Raw genomic sequence first — 17,079 nt, forward strand, 5'->3', positions numbered from 1 at the left:
CCATTTTGTAATTAGTTTAGGGCTGACAGTTTAACTTATGTGACAGCCATCTCTGGAACCCCAGCCATTTTAACTGCAAAATACAAAGACCTTAAAGATTTTTTCATTTTCTAAAACTTTTGCCAGGTCTTCCGACAGCATCTCGGCACATGAGCTACTCTTCACTTTTGATCTCTCAGGTCAACTTGCAAAAACTCTGTCTGCCATTTTGTCTTTACCTCAATGAGAATGCGCAGCCGGTCGCGTCTGTAGCTCAACAAACGCAACAGCAACAAAATCGGACAGCGACCAGTGAGCTCAAAAGTAGGAAGGGGGTGTAACCACAGGAATCACTGTTTTAAGTGTCGTTGCCATTTCTTTATGACGTGGTGTTTTTATCTCCTTTCTTTCTTACATGTGTTTTGCTACTCAAGCAAGCATGTACTGTGAATGTCTTCCAGTTTTAATGTGAAATATATTGCTGTGATCTGTCTATCTATTGAAAGTGAGATAAGAGTGAGATAAATGATGTTTATGATGCTGAAAATGTCAATAATGGGACACAGGTGGAATATGTTACATACCCCGAGAGAAGCAGATAAGCTGTGGATTATTTCACTTTTTGTTCAGTGTGACGCAAGAGTTTTGCACTCCTGGGTGAGTCGCATACTTTATTGAAGTTTAAATGAGTAAATACAAGGCCTGCGTGGATTGAAAGTGTCCAAGCTTTACAGATTTATGAGATCATCAGGTGTTAAATTAATTTTTTACTATTTGCAAGATGGGACAAGTATGACTGAAATTACCCCAAGGGTGTACAAACTGTTGCTTACAACTGCACATAAAGTGAGTTCAGGGGATTGTCTAATGATATAATACATTTGTATAAGCTATGTAGATTTTTGAAAAAAAAAAAAAAATACAGCATAACCCTCTTTTTACCTCTTTGTGACGTATTAGATTAGTGTAGACCTTTCTGAAACTTGTTGACCTCTTCATTCTGGATTTTTTTTTTTTTTTTAAATTCTTAAAACACTGTTTTCTTTGATTACGTTTTCAACTTTTGCAAACGACACTAGATAACAAGGAGATGATGTTCAGGGAATTACTTTCTAAATTTACATCCAAAAATGCTTTGCTTTTCTTTTTTCTCTCTCTCTCTTCTTCTTTTGTATAGCTTCTCAACAGAACGTTTGTGTAGTCTCAAATTATTTCCAGAGATAATTTTTAATTTGTATAAAATACAATAGAAAAACCAACCGTTAGTATATTGAAAATGAGAATTATTTTTTAAGCATACAGTATGTTATCGCTGCCTCCTGTACTGTATTCTTCTGACTAACTTACCCTCAGGGTCTCAGTCTTTCTTCTGGCTCTTGAGTCCGCACTGAAAACTACAGTTCACACAGAATAACCAAGCTGCTCAGACTGCATCTAAAAAAAAACTGACGGAGATGGACCGGTAAAGGGACAGAAGCAAATCTGTACAGGCTTTTGGTGATTTGATTGAGAAAGGGGGCACAAGTTAGGTTCAGCAAGTAATGCAACGTTGTTTATAGGTAAATAGATGCATGGGAGGTTCGTCGTTGACGCCTGGTACAGATTCTCGTAATTTTCTGCAACACCCCCGATAATAAGTTACAGGTAAAAATAATATAACGTTTTACCAGCATGTGAAAGATGGCACCTTTGAGGTTTTCTTTTTTTTTTTTGTACAAGTATTTAGATTGATCTTGTTATACCAGCATTTTTGAAGGCCATGAAGAAGTAAAAAGTCACCATTTTCATGGATCCTCAAGATTTTTCTTTTGTTTATTTATTTTTTTGTATGGCACGAACACAGGGTTAAATGCTCTTAAACAAAAGAATGTTAAGTAGCTGCAGCTTACAATTTGAGGAGTGTGTCTTGATTGTCACTGATTTTGTACCTACACTGATGATTTTGAGAATGTCTTTGCATAATAATCACCTGTAGGACTATGCCATTCAGAAAGTCACTGTGTTCTCAGATGTTAAAGATTACAGTTCACCCACACGGTTGGATGGCTCTTTCGAGTTCTCTTAAAAAAAAAAAAAAAAGCTACTGTCTACAAGGATGCAACAAAAAACATTGTTTACAAACAACAGCGTCAAATTTTATCTGAAATGAATTCTTGGATTTTGAATGGATTATAATTTTTAAACAATGAACTGGTATTGTAATGACCCTTCAATGTGTCCTGTGGACATTTGAGGCTCACTATGTGCTGAATGTCAAAAATGTAATGACGGCATTTTATACGAGTCACTCGTGTGGTTTTGTTTGATATAAAGGACCTCCTGTTTGTCCACTACGTAGCAGCTATTTGTAATGTAGCACTAGATTGAACCTCCCTCACATCTGCATTCATTAGGGTATCGAAAGTCCATGCTGATATTTAGATGCTATTATAGCTGAGGTTTCCGTGACCTGTCAACATTCTGCCGTAGAATTCGAGTAAGTGGAGGTAAAAATGACTTCTTTTGGATTTGGTCCGCAGACAATGTTTGCCAGATTTTGTTTGTTCTGGCACCGATTGTACGTCTGAATGTAAATACATTTACAATCTGATTTGTGTTCTAGTGCACCAACAGAGTAATAGAAGCATGTTTTTACTGTCTTTGCTGTTTCTGTTTCTCTCTCTCTCTCTCTCTCTCGCTCTCTCTCTTCTTTTACTCTCTCTGGATTTGTGATGGTCAAAATGTAACTGTAGCGTTGGAGACCTAGACAACGAGGAATGAAATAGTTCACCAATGTAATGTATACACAGTATGTTGATGCTTTCATTTGTACTTTTTGGGGAGAAAGCAGTATTAAAATATTTCAAAAGTGCTGAAGTTGTGGCGACTGTTTAAATGCTAACCCTGGATTACTTTTTTCAGTTCTGAAAAGGCTAAGGTATAACTTCTGATTAAACTGCCATCTTTCTGTCTATGACACACGTCCAACAGTCATCCCTTTATTTTTTGGGGTTTCACAGATATTGTTAGAATAACAGCAATCTTGAGAACATTTAGAAACTGGTACCATGTGAAAATACACCCAATTACTGAGATTATTTCAAAGTAGAAATACAAATAAAATCCATGCATGCAGATATAATTTGTCCTTTTCACTTGATGAGTTGCCATAATTCTCATTAGTCCTTGTGGTGGATGTATTTGATCACAGTTTGTTAATTTAGTAGTGAGGATGAAGTTTTTGCACATTTCTGCATTAGACAAAACGTTCACTTAAAGCATACTTAAGTGAAGCTTATGGGTAACGTGTTTAAAGTAAATAAATAAATAAATAAATCTAATTACAAATGCCAGTTTGTGAAGTGAGCTATAATGTTGATCATTCAAAAAGAAAATGAAAAATAAAAAAAGAAGCAAAACCCTGCAAGTTGTATGGAATAAGGAACTTTCAATCATTTTAAGGTAAGGCAAAGGATTCAAGGACTCAAATATGTTCATAATACGAAATATTCATAGAATTATGACTTTTCCAGTTCAAATTACATTTGTTAACAAATGTAGCCTGATTACAGTTTGCTTTTATTGACCATATGGCTTAAAAAAACAAAAAAATAGTATACAGTATAAGCATTATCTTACATAATACAAACTTTTTTTTATTTATTTATTTTTATCATAGCTTTTAGCAGTAGGTGAATGGACGTGAATCTGATCCGATTCCTGATCAACAGACTGAAGCATCTCTGAGCTTCACTTGCGCATGAAATGAGACACGATATCCATGGGCAGAGGGAAGATGATGGTGGAGTTCTTCTCTGCTGCGATGGTGCTGAGGGTCTGCAGGTAACGAAGCTGCAGGGCTGACGGAGACTCTGCAATCACGAGGGACGCCTCCTTCAGAGCGCGAGAGGCGTTCATCTCACCCTCTGCCGCAATCACCTGGAGATCAAAAAAGTGTGATCGCGTCAAGTACAGAACTAGTCTGATGGCAAAGACCGAAAGATAATGCTCTTAAGCCTTCGCTCATAACTATGAGCTTCCACAGTGAGACCTGTGGGTCTTCATGTGCCCACCTTAGCTCTGGCCTCTCGGGCAGCCTCGGCCTCAGCAGCCATGGCTCTCTGCAGCTGGGTGGGCAGCTTCACATCTTTAATCTCCACACGCTCCACCTTTATGCCCCAGTGGTCAGTGGCCTCATCCAGGCTGCTCTGGAAATGAGAAGAAGTACTTTGAGGAAACACATTAAAAGAATGAAAGAATTGAGGATGTCTGTGCTATTTAGAAGAAAATGATTTTGGTGTTCACACAGACGGTAGAGTTTGACCCTGTTGTCTGACGTGGTCTTATATTTCACATCTAATATATCTACAATTGCAATCTGTCTGTAAATCAGACCTGTGCACTGTTTTAGAGAGAAACATGACTGTCACTGATCTGCCTGTATAAATGTTCACAAACAGAATGAGTGTACAGGATGCACACAATACCACATGTCTGGTTTGCAGCTTTTCTCGGTTCATGTGCATGTGGTTTGTGCTTATGGAAACCTTTACCCTTACTTATCTTCGCAAAGTTGTTTAGCAGAGCTAACAACTGTAACAACAAATGCATTTAGGCATACAATCGCTGTTGTCGAAGCTGAAGCCATCTGCTTGGTTTGTGGAGAACAGACTGCTACGTTCAAGGGTGACAATTCTACTCACCATCACTGGACTAAAAACACAAATACCCATGTAACACACTGCTTTTCATTGAGAGATATAGTTGTCCATGGAAATCCTAGTTTGTGTCCAGTCTTTTACTCAGCCTTGTGAATCTAGTCTTGATCAGTTGGGTGCAGAAGATGGAAGATGGGGGTTTAGATTGTGTACCTGCATGCTGTGAGCAATGCCTTCCCGATCAGACAGGAGCTCAGCGAGGTTCTTGGTTCCCAGCACATTTCTGAGGGTGGTTTGTGCCAGCAGGCGGGTGGAAAAGTCTGCGTTCGACACATTGGCCACGGACGCAATGGGGTCACTGACTCTGAAGTACACTACGCCATCCACACAAACTGTGACCGAATCCTTTGTCAGGATCTAAAGAGGAAGAACACCAGTATCTTTGTGAATACTTTCATATTGATGCAACAGAGCATTAGTCCAAATCTCCTATTAACAGCCAACTGCACCTCTTGTGGTGGGATGTCAAAGGAAACTGTTCGTAAATCTACTTTCACAAAGGAATCGGTGCATGGCAAAACAAAGAAAATTCCTGTGCAAACAAACAAAATAACAGTGAGAACATGCATTTAAAGTGTTTGTCAATTAAAATATTGAAATATTATCAATGCTTTAACCTGGTCCTTTAGCCTTCCTGTCAGTGATGCGACCCAGTCTGAAGATCACAGCGCGCTCATACTCCTGAACAATCTGAAACATCCCCAAACGCACACGCTCAAGTCACAATCACGATAAATGACTTGCCACTTTGCTCTTTAAAACCTGTCCAAACTCACCTTCAGACAAAACCAGATTGTGATCGGAAAGAGGACGATCGCGAATATGGCAGAGATTATGAAGATGAACCAGCCGATGCATCCCAAAGACCCAGTTCGATCAGCTGCAGAGAGACAGACAAATAAAGAAAATCTACTTAATTGAGTGGAAATTATGAACCAGTCATGCACGGTCCGAAGGCCAGCAATTCAAAACATCAGGACAGCTTTCAATCTCCCCCTGATGGGAAGGCAAACAAATAATACAAAACTTTATAGGTGCAAAGTACAAAGCACGACAGCTGCTTTTATGCGCCACCAATACATAACAATGATGTGTAAACAATCGCAAAGGTGTCCTGGAAAAAATGTGAATGTGTATTGATGGATTTCACCTTATTGTTGTTCTTAGAGCCAACATAATGAGTTAACTTGCAGAAAAACCCTCATAGCACAGTTCAAATAGTAAAGCGTTTCCTCTGGAAACCTGATCTGAAGAACTCTTCTGTCAATAAAGCACACAAATAAATGTCTCACCGTGTCATATTTTCTTTTGTTATTCTGACTTGAGTTATCGTTTCCGTTGTCCTGTGGTTTTGATAAAAAAAACAATTCTTTCTAGGCCAAGCCACAGGAAATTGACTCATTAATACGAAATGGCTTCTTGTTTTCAAACTATTCCAAAAGTCTCCACTCATGATTTTGTGTGCAATTTTGCTCATTACAGAATTACACCATTTTATATAAGTGTAGGTTAAAAAAACAAAAACAAAAAACATGTTGAACACCATAGCTTTACTTTACACTGGGATAGTCTTCATGATGTTCAGATTTGTGTTAGATAACAGGTTTGAGTGGAAGATCCTCCTAACGTCATTTGAAATTTAAATCCTAATAAAATTCTTACATGACATGTCATAATTCTTCTTGTGTCACCAACAATGAGCCTGACCTGAAACCAGATGTAAATGATGTGCACACAGCTTGTGTGGTCTCTGTCAACAATATCAGTAAGCAACATTTACACGCGGGAGCTTTGCCTTTTCACCTGCTCACCACTCAGTCACATGTTACTGGGACTCTTTATCTGGGCAACATGTGATTTCTGTCTCTATGGCGATGGAATCATACTCCGCTCCTGCTTACAATAATAGCACAGGTGAGCTCCAGCTCACACAAATCACAGTATAAAATATCTTCACACTTCAGACGGAGCTTCTGCTTCTTGTGAAAAGAAAACAACACACAAGTCCCCTGTGGATGTAAGTCACACGCCAAGCAGGTAATAAGTGATATTTTAACTGGGGACAAATGATGTAACATTGTAGCTGAAATAGGGACAGAAATGTCTTTTAACTTACATATCAGGTCCTCGTTGCTGGGACCCCGTCTCTTCTGGCTTTCAATCTGGGAGTCCATTTCCATATGGAAGGCTACGAGTAGTAATGGAAGTGCTGAGTTTGTTCAAGTCCTAATGAGGAGGAAGTGACTCTGAGGCTGTCATATAATGCACGCAGAGGGTAGGTGTGGCTCCCACTGAGTTGATCATCTACTCAACTCAGAAGTCACGCTAAGAGGTAGTAAAAACATATTTAGATAATAAAAGGGAAAATCTTGCTATGCTGCCTGTGAGTGTAAATATTTCCATTATGTATTCATTGTCAACTGTCACGGAGGAGGAACAATACAAAAGGTCTAATTTCACTTCATAAAAATATGAGGAAATATTTAAAACCAGTTCTCAAAATGTGCCACATAAGTAAAAATTGTTGTTCATTTATGTGTTTTCCTAAGAATAAATAACACATTGGAAGATTGAATAATGAAGAAAACTTTGATGGGTAGATTTAATGCAGTTGAAGCATTTCACAGATATGTGAGTAACAATGTCAAATTCAACCATAGAGCTTGATAAATCATTGAATATCAAAGTCATAGAATCACAGGATTTCTAGAAAAATGCAAAGAAATGTTGTTCTTTATTGGACAAATCTTCAGCAACTACAAATTTCATCTCAATGAGTGGGATCGAGTCAGTGGTAGAAATCAAACAATGAGCTGAATGAAAACTTTGAGAAAATGGGTGTTGTACCGGTGGGACGTCGTGACTGATGAACACATGACCCACTATCTGAATGTTGAGCAATAATATGGATGAGGTGATAAGCTGCATATGAGAGCTGAACAACTGAGAACCTCTTATCAAGGCATCAAACCGCAAGATAATGTCACCATTGTGAGCTCAGCTGTAGTGTTTCAACTATGATTTCAATATCTGTGATGTTCATTCACATTTTAATTTTTTACAACACCTGGTCTGAACACTTCATCAGGAATGTGACACGCTTTCTTCATATTGATAAATGTAACGGTGACGACCTTCTGATTACATTATGCTCAACATTGGTGCTGCTGCGAGCACCTTCGTCTTTACCTTCCAGTCAAATCGCCTGAATATAACTTGGACCTGATAAATTATGAAAAACTTGCTTTAGTGAAGGAGTGTATAAATATAACTAGTGTATGTTTTCAAACATATGACTAAAAGCTTTTCGATAGTCAAATATTACTCATTTTTGCAAATAATGTATTATACAGTGTGAAGCTGTCCCTGAAAATCACATTTCTTACATATCTTTTACAGATAGACAATTGCATCCAATTTAGAGATTTTCCAAGCTCGAAATTTATAGAATATAGGTGCTCTTTGTCAGTTTATTGCAGTTTAACATATCAACAATGTGAACTGAAAACGTTTTGTGTCTTTAAATAACACTCTGGGGTGTGGTATTTCAATGATTGCCCTATAAAGGGTTAATTGTGGGATCAACACAGCGGTATGTTGAGTCTGAGTGAAATGGAAAAGTGTTTCACGTACGTTATTATTATTTTTTTTTTAATTACTATTCTGTCCAGCTCCAGTAATTTTAATCAAGAGGTGCCTGGTAGACATGATCTCATTTCGACTACAGATACAGTAACAGCTACAGCAGTTCACTGGCCCCAAAAAATAGAAACAAAAATATAACAAAGCCGGTGCAAAAACAAACAAAAAAAAAAAAGAGGCAAAAACACAATCTAAAAGTCAAAAAATAACCTCACCATCTCTGTGCAGAACTGAGAACTACTGAGGTGTGCCACAAATTAACAGGTTTCATTAGGCTGAAAGTGACAAACGTAAACCTGTGACGTCGCGCATATCTCCAATTCACACGTTAACCAAGAAATGGTGGACGCCTTTCGAAAAGACACGCACGCATTTCTGGTGGAATACTGCCGGGTCACATCTGCAGAAAGAGCTTTGTAAACATACAAGATGTGAGTGAGAGGAAACTGCAGGCAGCCAATGAAAAGCACATGAAATCAAATCATGTGCAGAGCTGCCAAACGTGATTTTGCGTAAAACACACAATCCCTGACACAGCACATGGATTAAAAATATTCACGATTTGTCCACCTCAAAATGTGTGATGTTAGAGTGGGTTTATGAAAAAAAAAAAAAAAAAAAAGCACACGTGACTATATTGTAGCATAATTCGGGTAATAAATTCATGTGGTTTTCTCTGAGATGGGGCACAAAATACATCAGGGTACAGTCAATTCATAACATGACATCATGTTTTCGTTTGTCTATAGTTCATAATTCACTAATTCATAAGCTGCATTTAAATCGGATGTTGGGCTAACATTAAAAACCGTCACAGTCTACTCATACAATCTAACAACTGATATTTACAACGAATCACATTATAAATGTCTCCTCTTCCCCACAAACTATTTCATGGTAATCTTCTCTGTATTAGTGAGTGACTCCTGCAGTAGAATGTGAAGTAACTCGGTTACAATGTCCAAACTGTCCAGAGAGTAGCGCGTCTCCTTGCCACACCAGCCGCGCGGCAAAAACGATCCACGGGAGATCAAAGTAAAGGTCTCTTCAATGTTTCAAAGTGGCGGCTTCACTGCCAGCCCAGCTGTGGGTGCAGGCCTGGCTGGAGGGGGAAGGGGTTTCCAGGGCCCGGGGCGTAGTTGGTGAAGCTGTTTGGTTGAGGAGGAAAGCCCTCCAAGCCAGAAGTGGAATGCGCCTGGAGTACAACCAAGAAAGGTGGTGAATTAGTAGCAGTAAGGCTTTATTGTAGTGAAACGACAATCCTTTACTGTAGCCAGGGAATGGGTGTTTGGATACCTGCAGCAGGGCGGACTGCATGGTCGGGTTGTGGAGGCCACTCAGGGCAGCAGGGGAGGCTGAGGCAGAGAAGCCCGGGACTCCTGGGAATGAGAGCAGACCAGGGAAACCGCTGCTTCCAGGAGGCTGCAGTCCGCTGCCCAACCTGAAACACACACACACACACACACACACACACACACACACACACACACACACACACACACACACACACACACACACACACACACACACACACACACACACACACACACACACACACACACACACACTTTTTTTATGGATGCAAAGAAATGCTTCTGCCCCCCCCCCCCAGAGAAATTCAACATTAATTAACTGGCAGTTAATAAGCATCAATGTATTTTTTATGGGGTTAGCTGATATTATAATTATGCTGTGTTTTGCGCTTTCCGGTAGTAATTTTCCATACACCGGAACAAATGGGAGTTATGGTTATGAGAGGTCTAGGTAGGTACATGGTGTCAGGAATGACAGGAAAGAAAAATGACCGTTAACCTGGAAAGAACCCAACATGCAAAAAAAAAGCCAATTTGCTTATTCAAAAAACTTTGTCGCTGCATCGAGGTGAAGTTGAAGGATTCTTAGCAACTGATTTGTTGTCTCAGAATCCCAAAAGCATGAGTGTAGATTACGTTATGCTATTTGTGTAATATTCCACGAGAACGTGGGCATTGATAAGATAGAAATACCTGTCTAAACTAGGTATGTGGTTAATAACATACGTATTTTCTTAAATCATCAAGACGTCAGTGCTATTCTCCATTAAGGAATAAAAATAGTGACTTGCAGGCTCAATCAATAGCCCCTGTAGGACAGACTCCGCCTGATTCTTTAAACAACTGCAAGGTAGACAAAGAGGTGCGGCTGGCGCTTGCGACACTTTGCTCTCAGTAATCACCTGAAGGCAAAAAGTGAACCCAAGTTGTGGCGTTCCGCTCCATGCTGGACAAGTGAATGAACCTTGAACCGTGCCTGTAAGTTTTTCCACTTATCCCATATAATCCAAGTGGAAAATCGCTAATCATTTATGACCTTGCTCTTTCTATTTTTTATTACTGTCACATGTTTGAGTTACCCGAGTGGAATTCCTGACCATATTTTTCCTACAGGATTTACAACATGGGGTTAATGTGATCGAAAATAGGAGAAGCATTAAACCTCTGAAGAACAGAATTACATTCGGTGCATTAAGCAACAAAGTATAGAAGACTGTGGCGTTACACAGTGAACGTTAACATACCCAGGCTGAAAATTGGAGCTGAATGCAGATGCGAAGCCGGGTAAAACCGGGGATGACGATGGGACCCCGGCAGCTGCTGCTGCAGCCGCCGCCGCCGCCGCCGCCGCCTGCAGCGGTGCCACTGATGCGACTGAAGCCGGGGCGGTCACCGGCAGTCCCATGAATGAAGACAGGACAGGACTCCCAGCACCATGTCCCCCTGACACGCCAAGCCCAGGGAAGACAGAGGGGCTGGCTCCAGGCGGGAGGCCTGGGAATATAGAGGCGGCAGAGGTGAGGCCTAAACCGAAGGGAGACGCTCCACTGGTGGCAGCGTTCGGAGCCAAGCCGGGGTACATGGAGGTTGGTGGGTGGTTTGACATGTTGCTCGTGGGAGGCATCGCAGACATGGTTGAAGTAATGGTAGAGTGAGGAAGAGACGAAGAGAGGGAGGAAAAAGGCGAAAGGCCCGGATAATGAGAGGGTGCTGGGCTGGAAGGCAGTCCTTGGAGGCCGGCGAGGGCAACCGGACTAGAGAGAGAGACTTGAGGAGAGCCTCCAGGGTGTGACAGTCCCAAGGAACGTGCCAGGGCAGCTTGTGCGGAACCAGGCGCAACAAGTGAGCTAACGGATGGAGTGTTGGAGCGAGACGCGCCCTTGAAAGCAGAGGGCACAGGGCTGTTACTGCCACTGCCGCCGCACGGTTGTCTGTTCAGGGCTCCAGCCATGACGGCCTGAGCCTGTGCACAATGAAGAGGGGAGGGCTTGGGACTGAGACCTGGGGTGGAACAACTCGGAATCACTTGCGTGACAGATCCAGGATTAAGTGATGATGGTCCAGAGGGGGTGTAACTCCGGATCACTGACCCAGGGGGGTTACCTGCTTGTGGATGGATGCCAGCAAATGCAAGTCCAGACTGGAGGTCTGCAGACTGGGAATATATCTTCTGCTGAGCTGAGACCATAGAATTCGTCTGGGAGGTGGCAGGAGTACCTGGTCGGGAAAGAGTGTTGAAAGGGGAAGAGGAGAAGCCCCCACTGCCAGGTACAGGGGTTCCACAAGGAGTTCCTGAGGGGGTGTGGGCTTTAATGACAGACGACGGTGTGGGTGTAGCATGGCCGCTGGGCGTCTGCGGTCCTGCTTTGATCACAGAAGGGGACGGAGCAGGTGAGGGCGAATGGGCATTGGGGTTGTGAGAGGGCACCATGCCGGGGAACACTGGAGTGATGGGGGTTGTGGGAGGTGGAGCAGGAGAGGCCTGGGATGGGACAGGGGTAGAAGGAGTGGACCCATGTGGAATGAGGAGCGGTCCGCTGTTGACTCCAGGTGTGGTATTCTGCGGATTGCCTGGTTTTGCGTAACCTAGAAGTGAAAGGGGATCAGAGTCATTGATCTATGTCATTTACGATCTGACGGTGTGTGTTAGAAGCAAAGAGAAAGATAAACATTTCAAGAGACCTAACAAGCTACGCTGAGTGATTAATTTTGGTTATTTTTCTTGATGAGTAATTTTTTGACACACAGATCTCAGTCCAGGATATAAACAGAAAAAAGTTAAAAGTCCAACAAACTATCGTAGAAGAGCAACATATATAAACAGGAAGGAGAACTAGACAAGGAGGAAATGCCAAAGCGCTCCAATGAATGCAACTTATTACATGGAAACTCATTCAGATTAAAAAAAAATAAATCCTTGATCTTACCTTTGGGGAAATTTTAACATGACGCATCGGTTTGGTAACAACAAATTAACCTTCAGTACATAATGTATCACACTTTACTCATATGGATTTTAGTCAATTTCATGAACCAAGTGTTTGTTTTTGTCCAGAATCTCCCCAAAGGCTATAGAAGGGATACTTCTATTGTTCAAGACAAATAAGACAACGTATCTAAAAAACAAGTTATCCAAAGCGATCCATGTTAAAGGCCAACACAAAGCAGTATTCCAGAAAGGAAAAAAAAAAAAAAAAAGATTAATTATTGCCATTAGTTTGAAGGAATTTCCAGTCCAAGCAATTCAAAATCGATCCTTATAAATCACCAGAAACATATGGACCTCAACACTGGCTGACCAGAAAACAAAAATATCCACAAGCTGTGCTTCTGCAATAGAAGAAGCCTATTAAACATACATTTCTTTTCACTTCAGCTCCCATTAACTGTGAATTCAAACTGAATCAACTTCTGTCCAGCTACTTTGGATGGAAAGAAAAGGTGTACTTTTCTGGTCACTCAGTGCACTCCAACAGAAGTAAAAAAAAAAGTGCATTCTTCACCTGAAAGAGGCATTAAACTGGAGCAGCACAAAAAAGCAGCATGCCAGCGAGTTAGGCAGCAAGCTTCCAGGAGTGTCTATCGGCTTTCATACGGACACACTCGCTTCCTTCGAATCGTACCTGCTACTTTGTGGTTGGAGTTGTAGGGGGGAGGGGGCACGGTGGCCGTTATGACCCCTCCCACAGACACAAGGCCTGCGTTGTTGTATGCACCTAAGTAGCAGTTGCAAATATTAACAGTATCCAAGACACATTCTCACTCTCGCACACACTCTTACACAAGCACACACACACAAGCACACACACACACACACACACACACACACACACACACACACACACACACACACACACACACACACACACACACACACACACACACACTCCACGTAAAACAGAGTCTCACACACACCACACCACTAACCGCAGCTCAGTGTGGCCCAGATCTTACGACAAAACATGTTCAACTACATTTCTGTGCACCACTCAAAAGCACAATTAGAAACGGTGTTGTTACTCACTTGGTGCGATGGTGGCATGGGGCCGGCACGGTGGTATCGGGTACGGAACTGGCCGATGAGGGTTGTAAGTGGAAGGAAACTAGAAAAGAAGAAGAGAGAACAATGCTATTCCATCTGTTGAATCATTTGAACATATCAAATCATTATCGAATTGAACAAACTGATTACGGTGCTGAATGAGGATGAGGTTTTGAATTTCATTAGACTAATTAGTCATTAGTCACAATGAGTCACCACAGTATTTACTTATTGAATAAAAATGGGGAGTGCAGAATACAAACACAAGCTGCCAAGTCTTATCATAGTTTACATAGCATTGTAGACTTTTACATTAAACCAATTATGTGCAAGTAATATATTTAGCTATGTCAGGCAGCTGTCTTGTTATTCCTGTTGTGGCGCTTACAGGTTTGAATGGTCCTATAATCCGGGAGGCAATTCCTTTTCCTTCCATACTGTTTGAGTCATCTTTCTTCTCAGCTTCTTTTTTCACTGGCGGGATTCCCTGTAAGGAGGCAGAGTTTTCATTCATTTAGACAAAAAACTGTCTTTATCACCGATGTCAGTGGATTGTGGTCAATTGCAATAAAAAGTCAAAACTCAAATGTTTTCTGGATATTTTGCATATACGTGCTTAACATACTCACAGGAAAAGTGCCAGTGACCAAGCTGGGTCTGCCTTTAGGATATGGATTTCCTGGTATCATCCCACAGGAGGAGATCATTGCTATAGGAGCCTTGCAGCCAACTTTGCATACCTAATTAAAAATAAAAATAAATATTCATGTGTATTGTTGTTAGAGGAATGCGTTTTGAGTTGAGCGATGTTGCATCACAGTAAGAGGGTCTGGATTCGAATTGAAAACACTCCATCACTTTGGCTGTGATAGAAACCTGCTCCAAGGTCATTTTTGGGATGCGGTTATAAGCATTACACCAAGATTTTTCTTTTACACCAAGATATGAAATTAGGTATTAGACATTGCATATCTAGACCACAAGAGAACAGAATGACAATAAAATTATAAAGGAGCCACTTACTTGCTCCAGTATCCTACGAGCTCGCTTCTTCTCGGAGAGGTGGATGCGAAACAGATCCTCCACAGGGCGATAATTCTGTGCATCTGAAATGTTCCTGTATAATACACAATAAATATGAAAGGTTTCCTTAACTATTTTACCCTTTATAAAGCCAGACAGTGTGACACTGATGCACAACATTTGACTTACTTAGCAGATATGGATAAAGGAATATGAAAGGGTACTCACAGGGCGATCAGTTCCAGGACAATCAGCCTGTCCTTTGAAAATGTGAAGCAGTTGAGGATATTTGCTACTTTGGTGGTTGGGATAGCAACCATTTTCTGAAGGGAACAGAAGTGTTTTAAAGATTCAGTGACAATTGCAAATATACTTGTGGGATCAGGAGGTTGATCTTTTAATTTCTGAAGCGTGAACTCTTAAATGTATAAAAATACAAGCATATATATTTATAAAAACACAAATAATATGTGAGACTCTAGCATCTCATTCACCCCACTTATCTAAAACATCAGATACTTACATGCTGGAGGGCTTTAACAGCTTTGATCTGAGGTTCTGCCCATGAGAAGTACTTCAGTATTTCCATCACCTGCAGAGGTACAAAACATTTTTTTTTTTTTTTTACAGCTAAAAACACCAAAAGAGCTGCACTGCCCTGCTGGGACAGTAACATTGCTGTGACTGTGACAACTTTTCTTTTTTTTTTTTTTAATCCTGTCAGTCATTCAACCTATTTTTGGCATGAAAACAACCTGACAGAAAATATACTCTACAAACATTTAAAAAAAAAAAATTCTAAAAAATAAACCTTACGGCATTTGAAGATTTGAACTATAACGCCATCTAAGCTACAGTTCAACATATTTCATTTAGAAATACAAAAAGTATTTTCTATAAAGCCAGTCAAGACAGTGCTTTGTAAAGCCATTTTTAAACCAGTTTATTAATGACTGAAAGTTTCACAGTTTCTCCATTTGGTAACGACTATATGACAGTACTAATATGACGTCCATTACCTGCTCACTGGAGAAGTATCCATGAACCTGCTCGATGGCTCTGATGCGCTGATCGGTCAGGACGCACTAAAACACAGAAAAATGTCATCACAGTTTGAAGTTAAGCCTATTTCTTAACAGACTTTTCCCCCCAAATAATATCTTTATTTAAACTTGTATACAGCTAGAGATTATATGATATAAATCACAGGATAATGTTGATGGTTTATGCTAAACAAACAAACACAGTAAACTTGCTCTTTGTGATAACAAATGGCAATCAATATTGAATTAAACTGTGACTGGTAATCAGGATACATTCAGAAGAGAGCAAAGCTCAGAACTGCATTGTGAATTCCCACACATGCAAAACAAAAATAAAGAAATGAATTGATAAATAACTGAGATGTAGTACACTATAGTAAAAACAAACAAACAAAAAACTCCTTCATCGGTTCGATCTAAGCTCTTAACACGTTTAATAAACTGCATACATATTCTCCCAAGTCAGCTGTGCAGCCTTTACTATGTATCTTATCCTTTGTAAAAGTAAATTTGACAACATTTACCTTATCCACTGCTTGATAGTTGATCTAAAACTTAATTTCTATAACAATGCTATACTTTTTTTTTCTTTTTGCACTGTTCAATCTGATTTCTACAAGTGTCCTATCATTTTTATTGTAAGTATGAGTTTTTCAGTATAAACCCTGCAAGAAAAGTTTGGGATCCAACAGAACTGAAATAAAAAAATTAAAGTAAAACGTACCTTCTTTATCTCATCCAAGACGATATCAAACGATTTTTTGTCCATCTTTGTTTCCTTAACTTGGTAGCCTCGTTGACGATAAACAGCTATTATAGTCTACAACTGCTAATTACACCGTTCATACAACATCAGATGCGATCATGCGAGATGCAACGCAAGAGGTCCAAATGACAGAACGATCCTAAGTTAATCATTTGAAATCATACAAGAGGGAGAGCATCATTCAATGCTTATAAACATTTGGAAACCCGCATGGTCGCTACACTTTTCCTCCAGTGAACAATGACTTCCAAACAACAGGATCAGTCTGCAGAGAAAAACCTGTCTGCACCAGATCTGTCCGCGGCTAACAACAAGCTAGCAACTTTTAGCTCCCTCGATTCACAGCGCAGCGAAATTAAAACAACCCCGAAACACGCAAAACAAATATTCACACGTGTATCTGTCCAACAGTATGTCAAACTCTAACTTGTTGTTGTACAATAGAGATCGGGGCATGTAAAAATGAATGGAAAATAGAAATATAACGCGCTTAGTCCTGCTAGCTTCTGACAGCTGGCGCTGGGAACGTCAACACTGCAAGGACCCCTCATAGGTAGCCAGTGAGAACGCACGT

The 17,079-nt window shown here is 40.5% G+C and overlaps 2 protein-coding genes across 3 annotated transcripts; both read right to left on the minus strand.

Annotated features, from left to right (window-relative positions):
- Positions 1-3,520: 3,520 nt before the first annotated feature.
- Positions 3,521-7,101, minus strand: stoml3b (stomatin (EPB72)-like 3b). Its single transcript, XM_080483938.1, has 7 exons — positions 6,793-7,101; positions 5,453-5,556; positions 5,294-5,366; positions 5,126-5,208; positions 4,830-5,033; positions 4,032-4,166; positions 3,521-3,897 (listed from the first exon to the last, which is right to left on the minus strand). Exons 1-7 carry the CDS (start codon positions 6,854-6,856, stop codon positions 3,709-3,711), a joined length of 852 nt encoding a protein of 283 aa, XP_080340064.1. The 5' UTR covers positions 6,857-7,101; the 3' UTR covers positions 3,521-3,708.
- A 157-nt stretch (positions 7,102-7,258) lies between these two features.
- On the minus strand, positions 7,259-17,003 carry proser1 (proline and serine rich 1). 2 transcript variants are annotated; one of them, XM_080483861.1, is made up of 12 exons: positions 16,464-17,003; positions 15,716-15,781; positions 15,220-15,288; positions 14,925-15,019; positions 14,697-14,790; positions 14,303-14,413; positions 14,062-14,160; positions 13,656-13,734; positions 13,255-13,347; positions 10,876-12,217; positions 9,615-9,759; positions 7,259-9,513 (listed from the first exon to the last, which is right to left on the minus strand). In XM_080483861.1, the coding sequence occupies exons 1-12, from the start codon at positions 16,506-16,508 to the stop codon at positions 9,388-9,390; spliced, it is 2,364 nt and encodes a 787-aa protein (XP_080339987.1). In that variant the 5' UTR covers positions 16,509-17,003; the 3' UTR covers positions 7,259-9,387. The 2 variants fall into 2 exon arrangements, with proteins under 2 accessions (XP_080339987.1, XP_080339988.1); XM_080483862.1 differs by lacking the exon at positions 13,255-13,347.
- Positions 17,004-17,079: the final 76 nt, after the last annotated feature.

The sequence above is a fragment of the Lipophrys pholis genome (assembly GCF_963383615.2).
Source record: "Lipophrys pholis genome assembly, chromosome: 16".
NCBI classification, from domain to species: Eukaryota; Metazoa; Chordata; class Actinopteri; order Blenniiformes; family Blenniidae; genus Lipophrys; species Lipophrys pholis.

Excerpts from the sequence above, each read along its gene's own strand:
- stoml3b (XM_080483938.1), bottom strand. The coding sequence starts at position 6,856 with ATGGAAATGGACTCCCAGATTGAAAGCCAGAAGAGACGGGGTCCCAGC. Across the intron at positions 5,367-5,452 it reads CAATCTGGTTTTGTCTGAAG|ATTGTTCAGGAGTATGAGCG; the intron begins GTGAGTTTGGAC and ends GGGATGTTTCAG. Across the intron at positions 5,034-5,125 it reads TTGACATCCCACCACAAGAG|ATCCTGACAAAGGATTCGGT; the intron begins GTGCAGTTGGCT and ends CTTCCTCTTTAG.
- proser1 (XM_080483861.1), bottom strand. The coding sequence starts at position 16,508 with ATGGACAAAAAATCGTTTGATATCGTCTTGGATGAGATAAAGAAG. Across the intron at positions 14,791-14,924 it reads GTCCTGGAACTGATCGCCCT|GAACATTTCAGATGCACAGA; the intron begins GTGAGTACCCTT and ends TGTATTATACAG. Across the intron at positions 12,218-13,254 it reads CTCCAACCACAAAGTAGCAG|GTTACGCAAAACCAGGCAAT; the intron begins GTACGATTCGAA and ends TTTCACTTCTAG.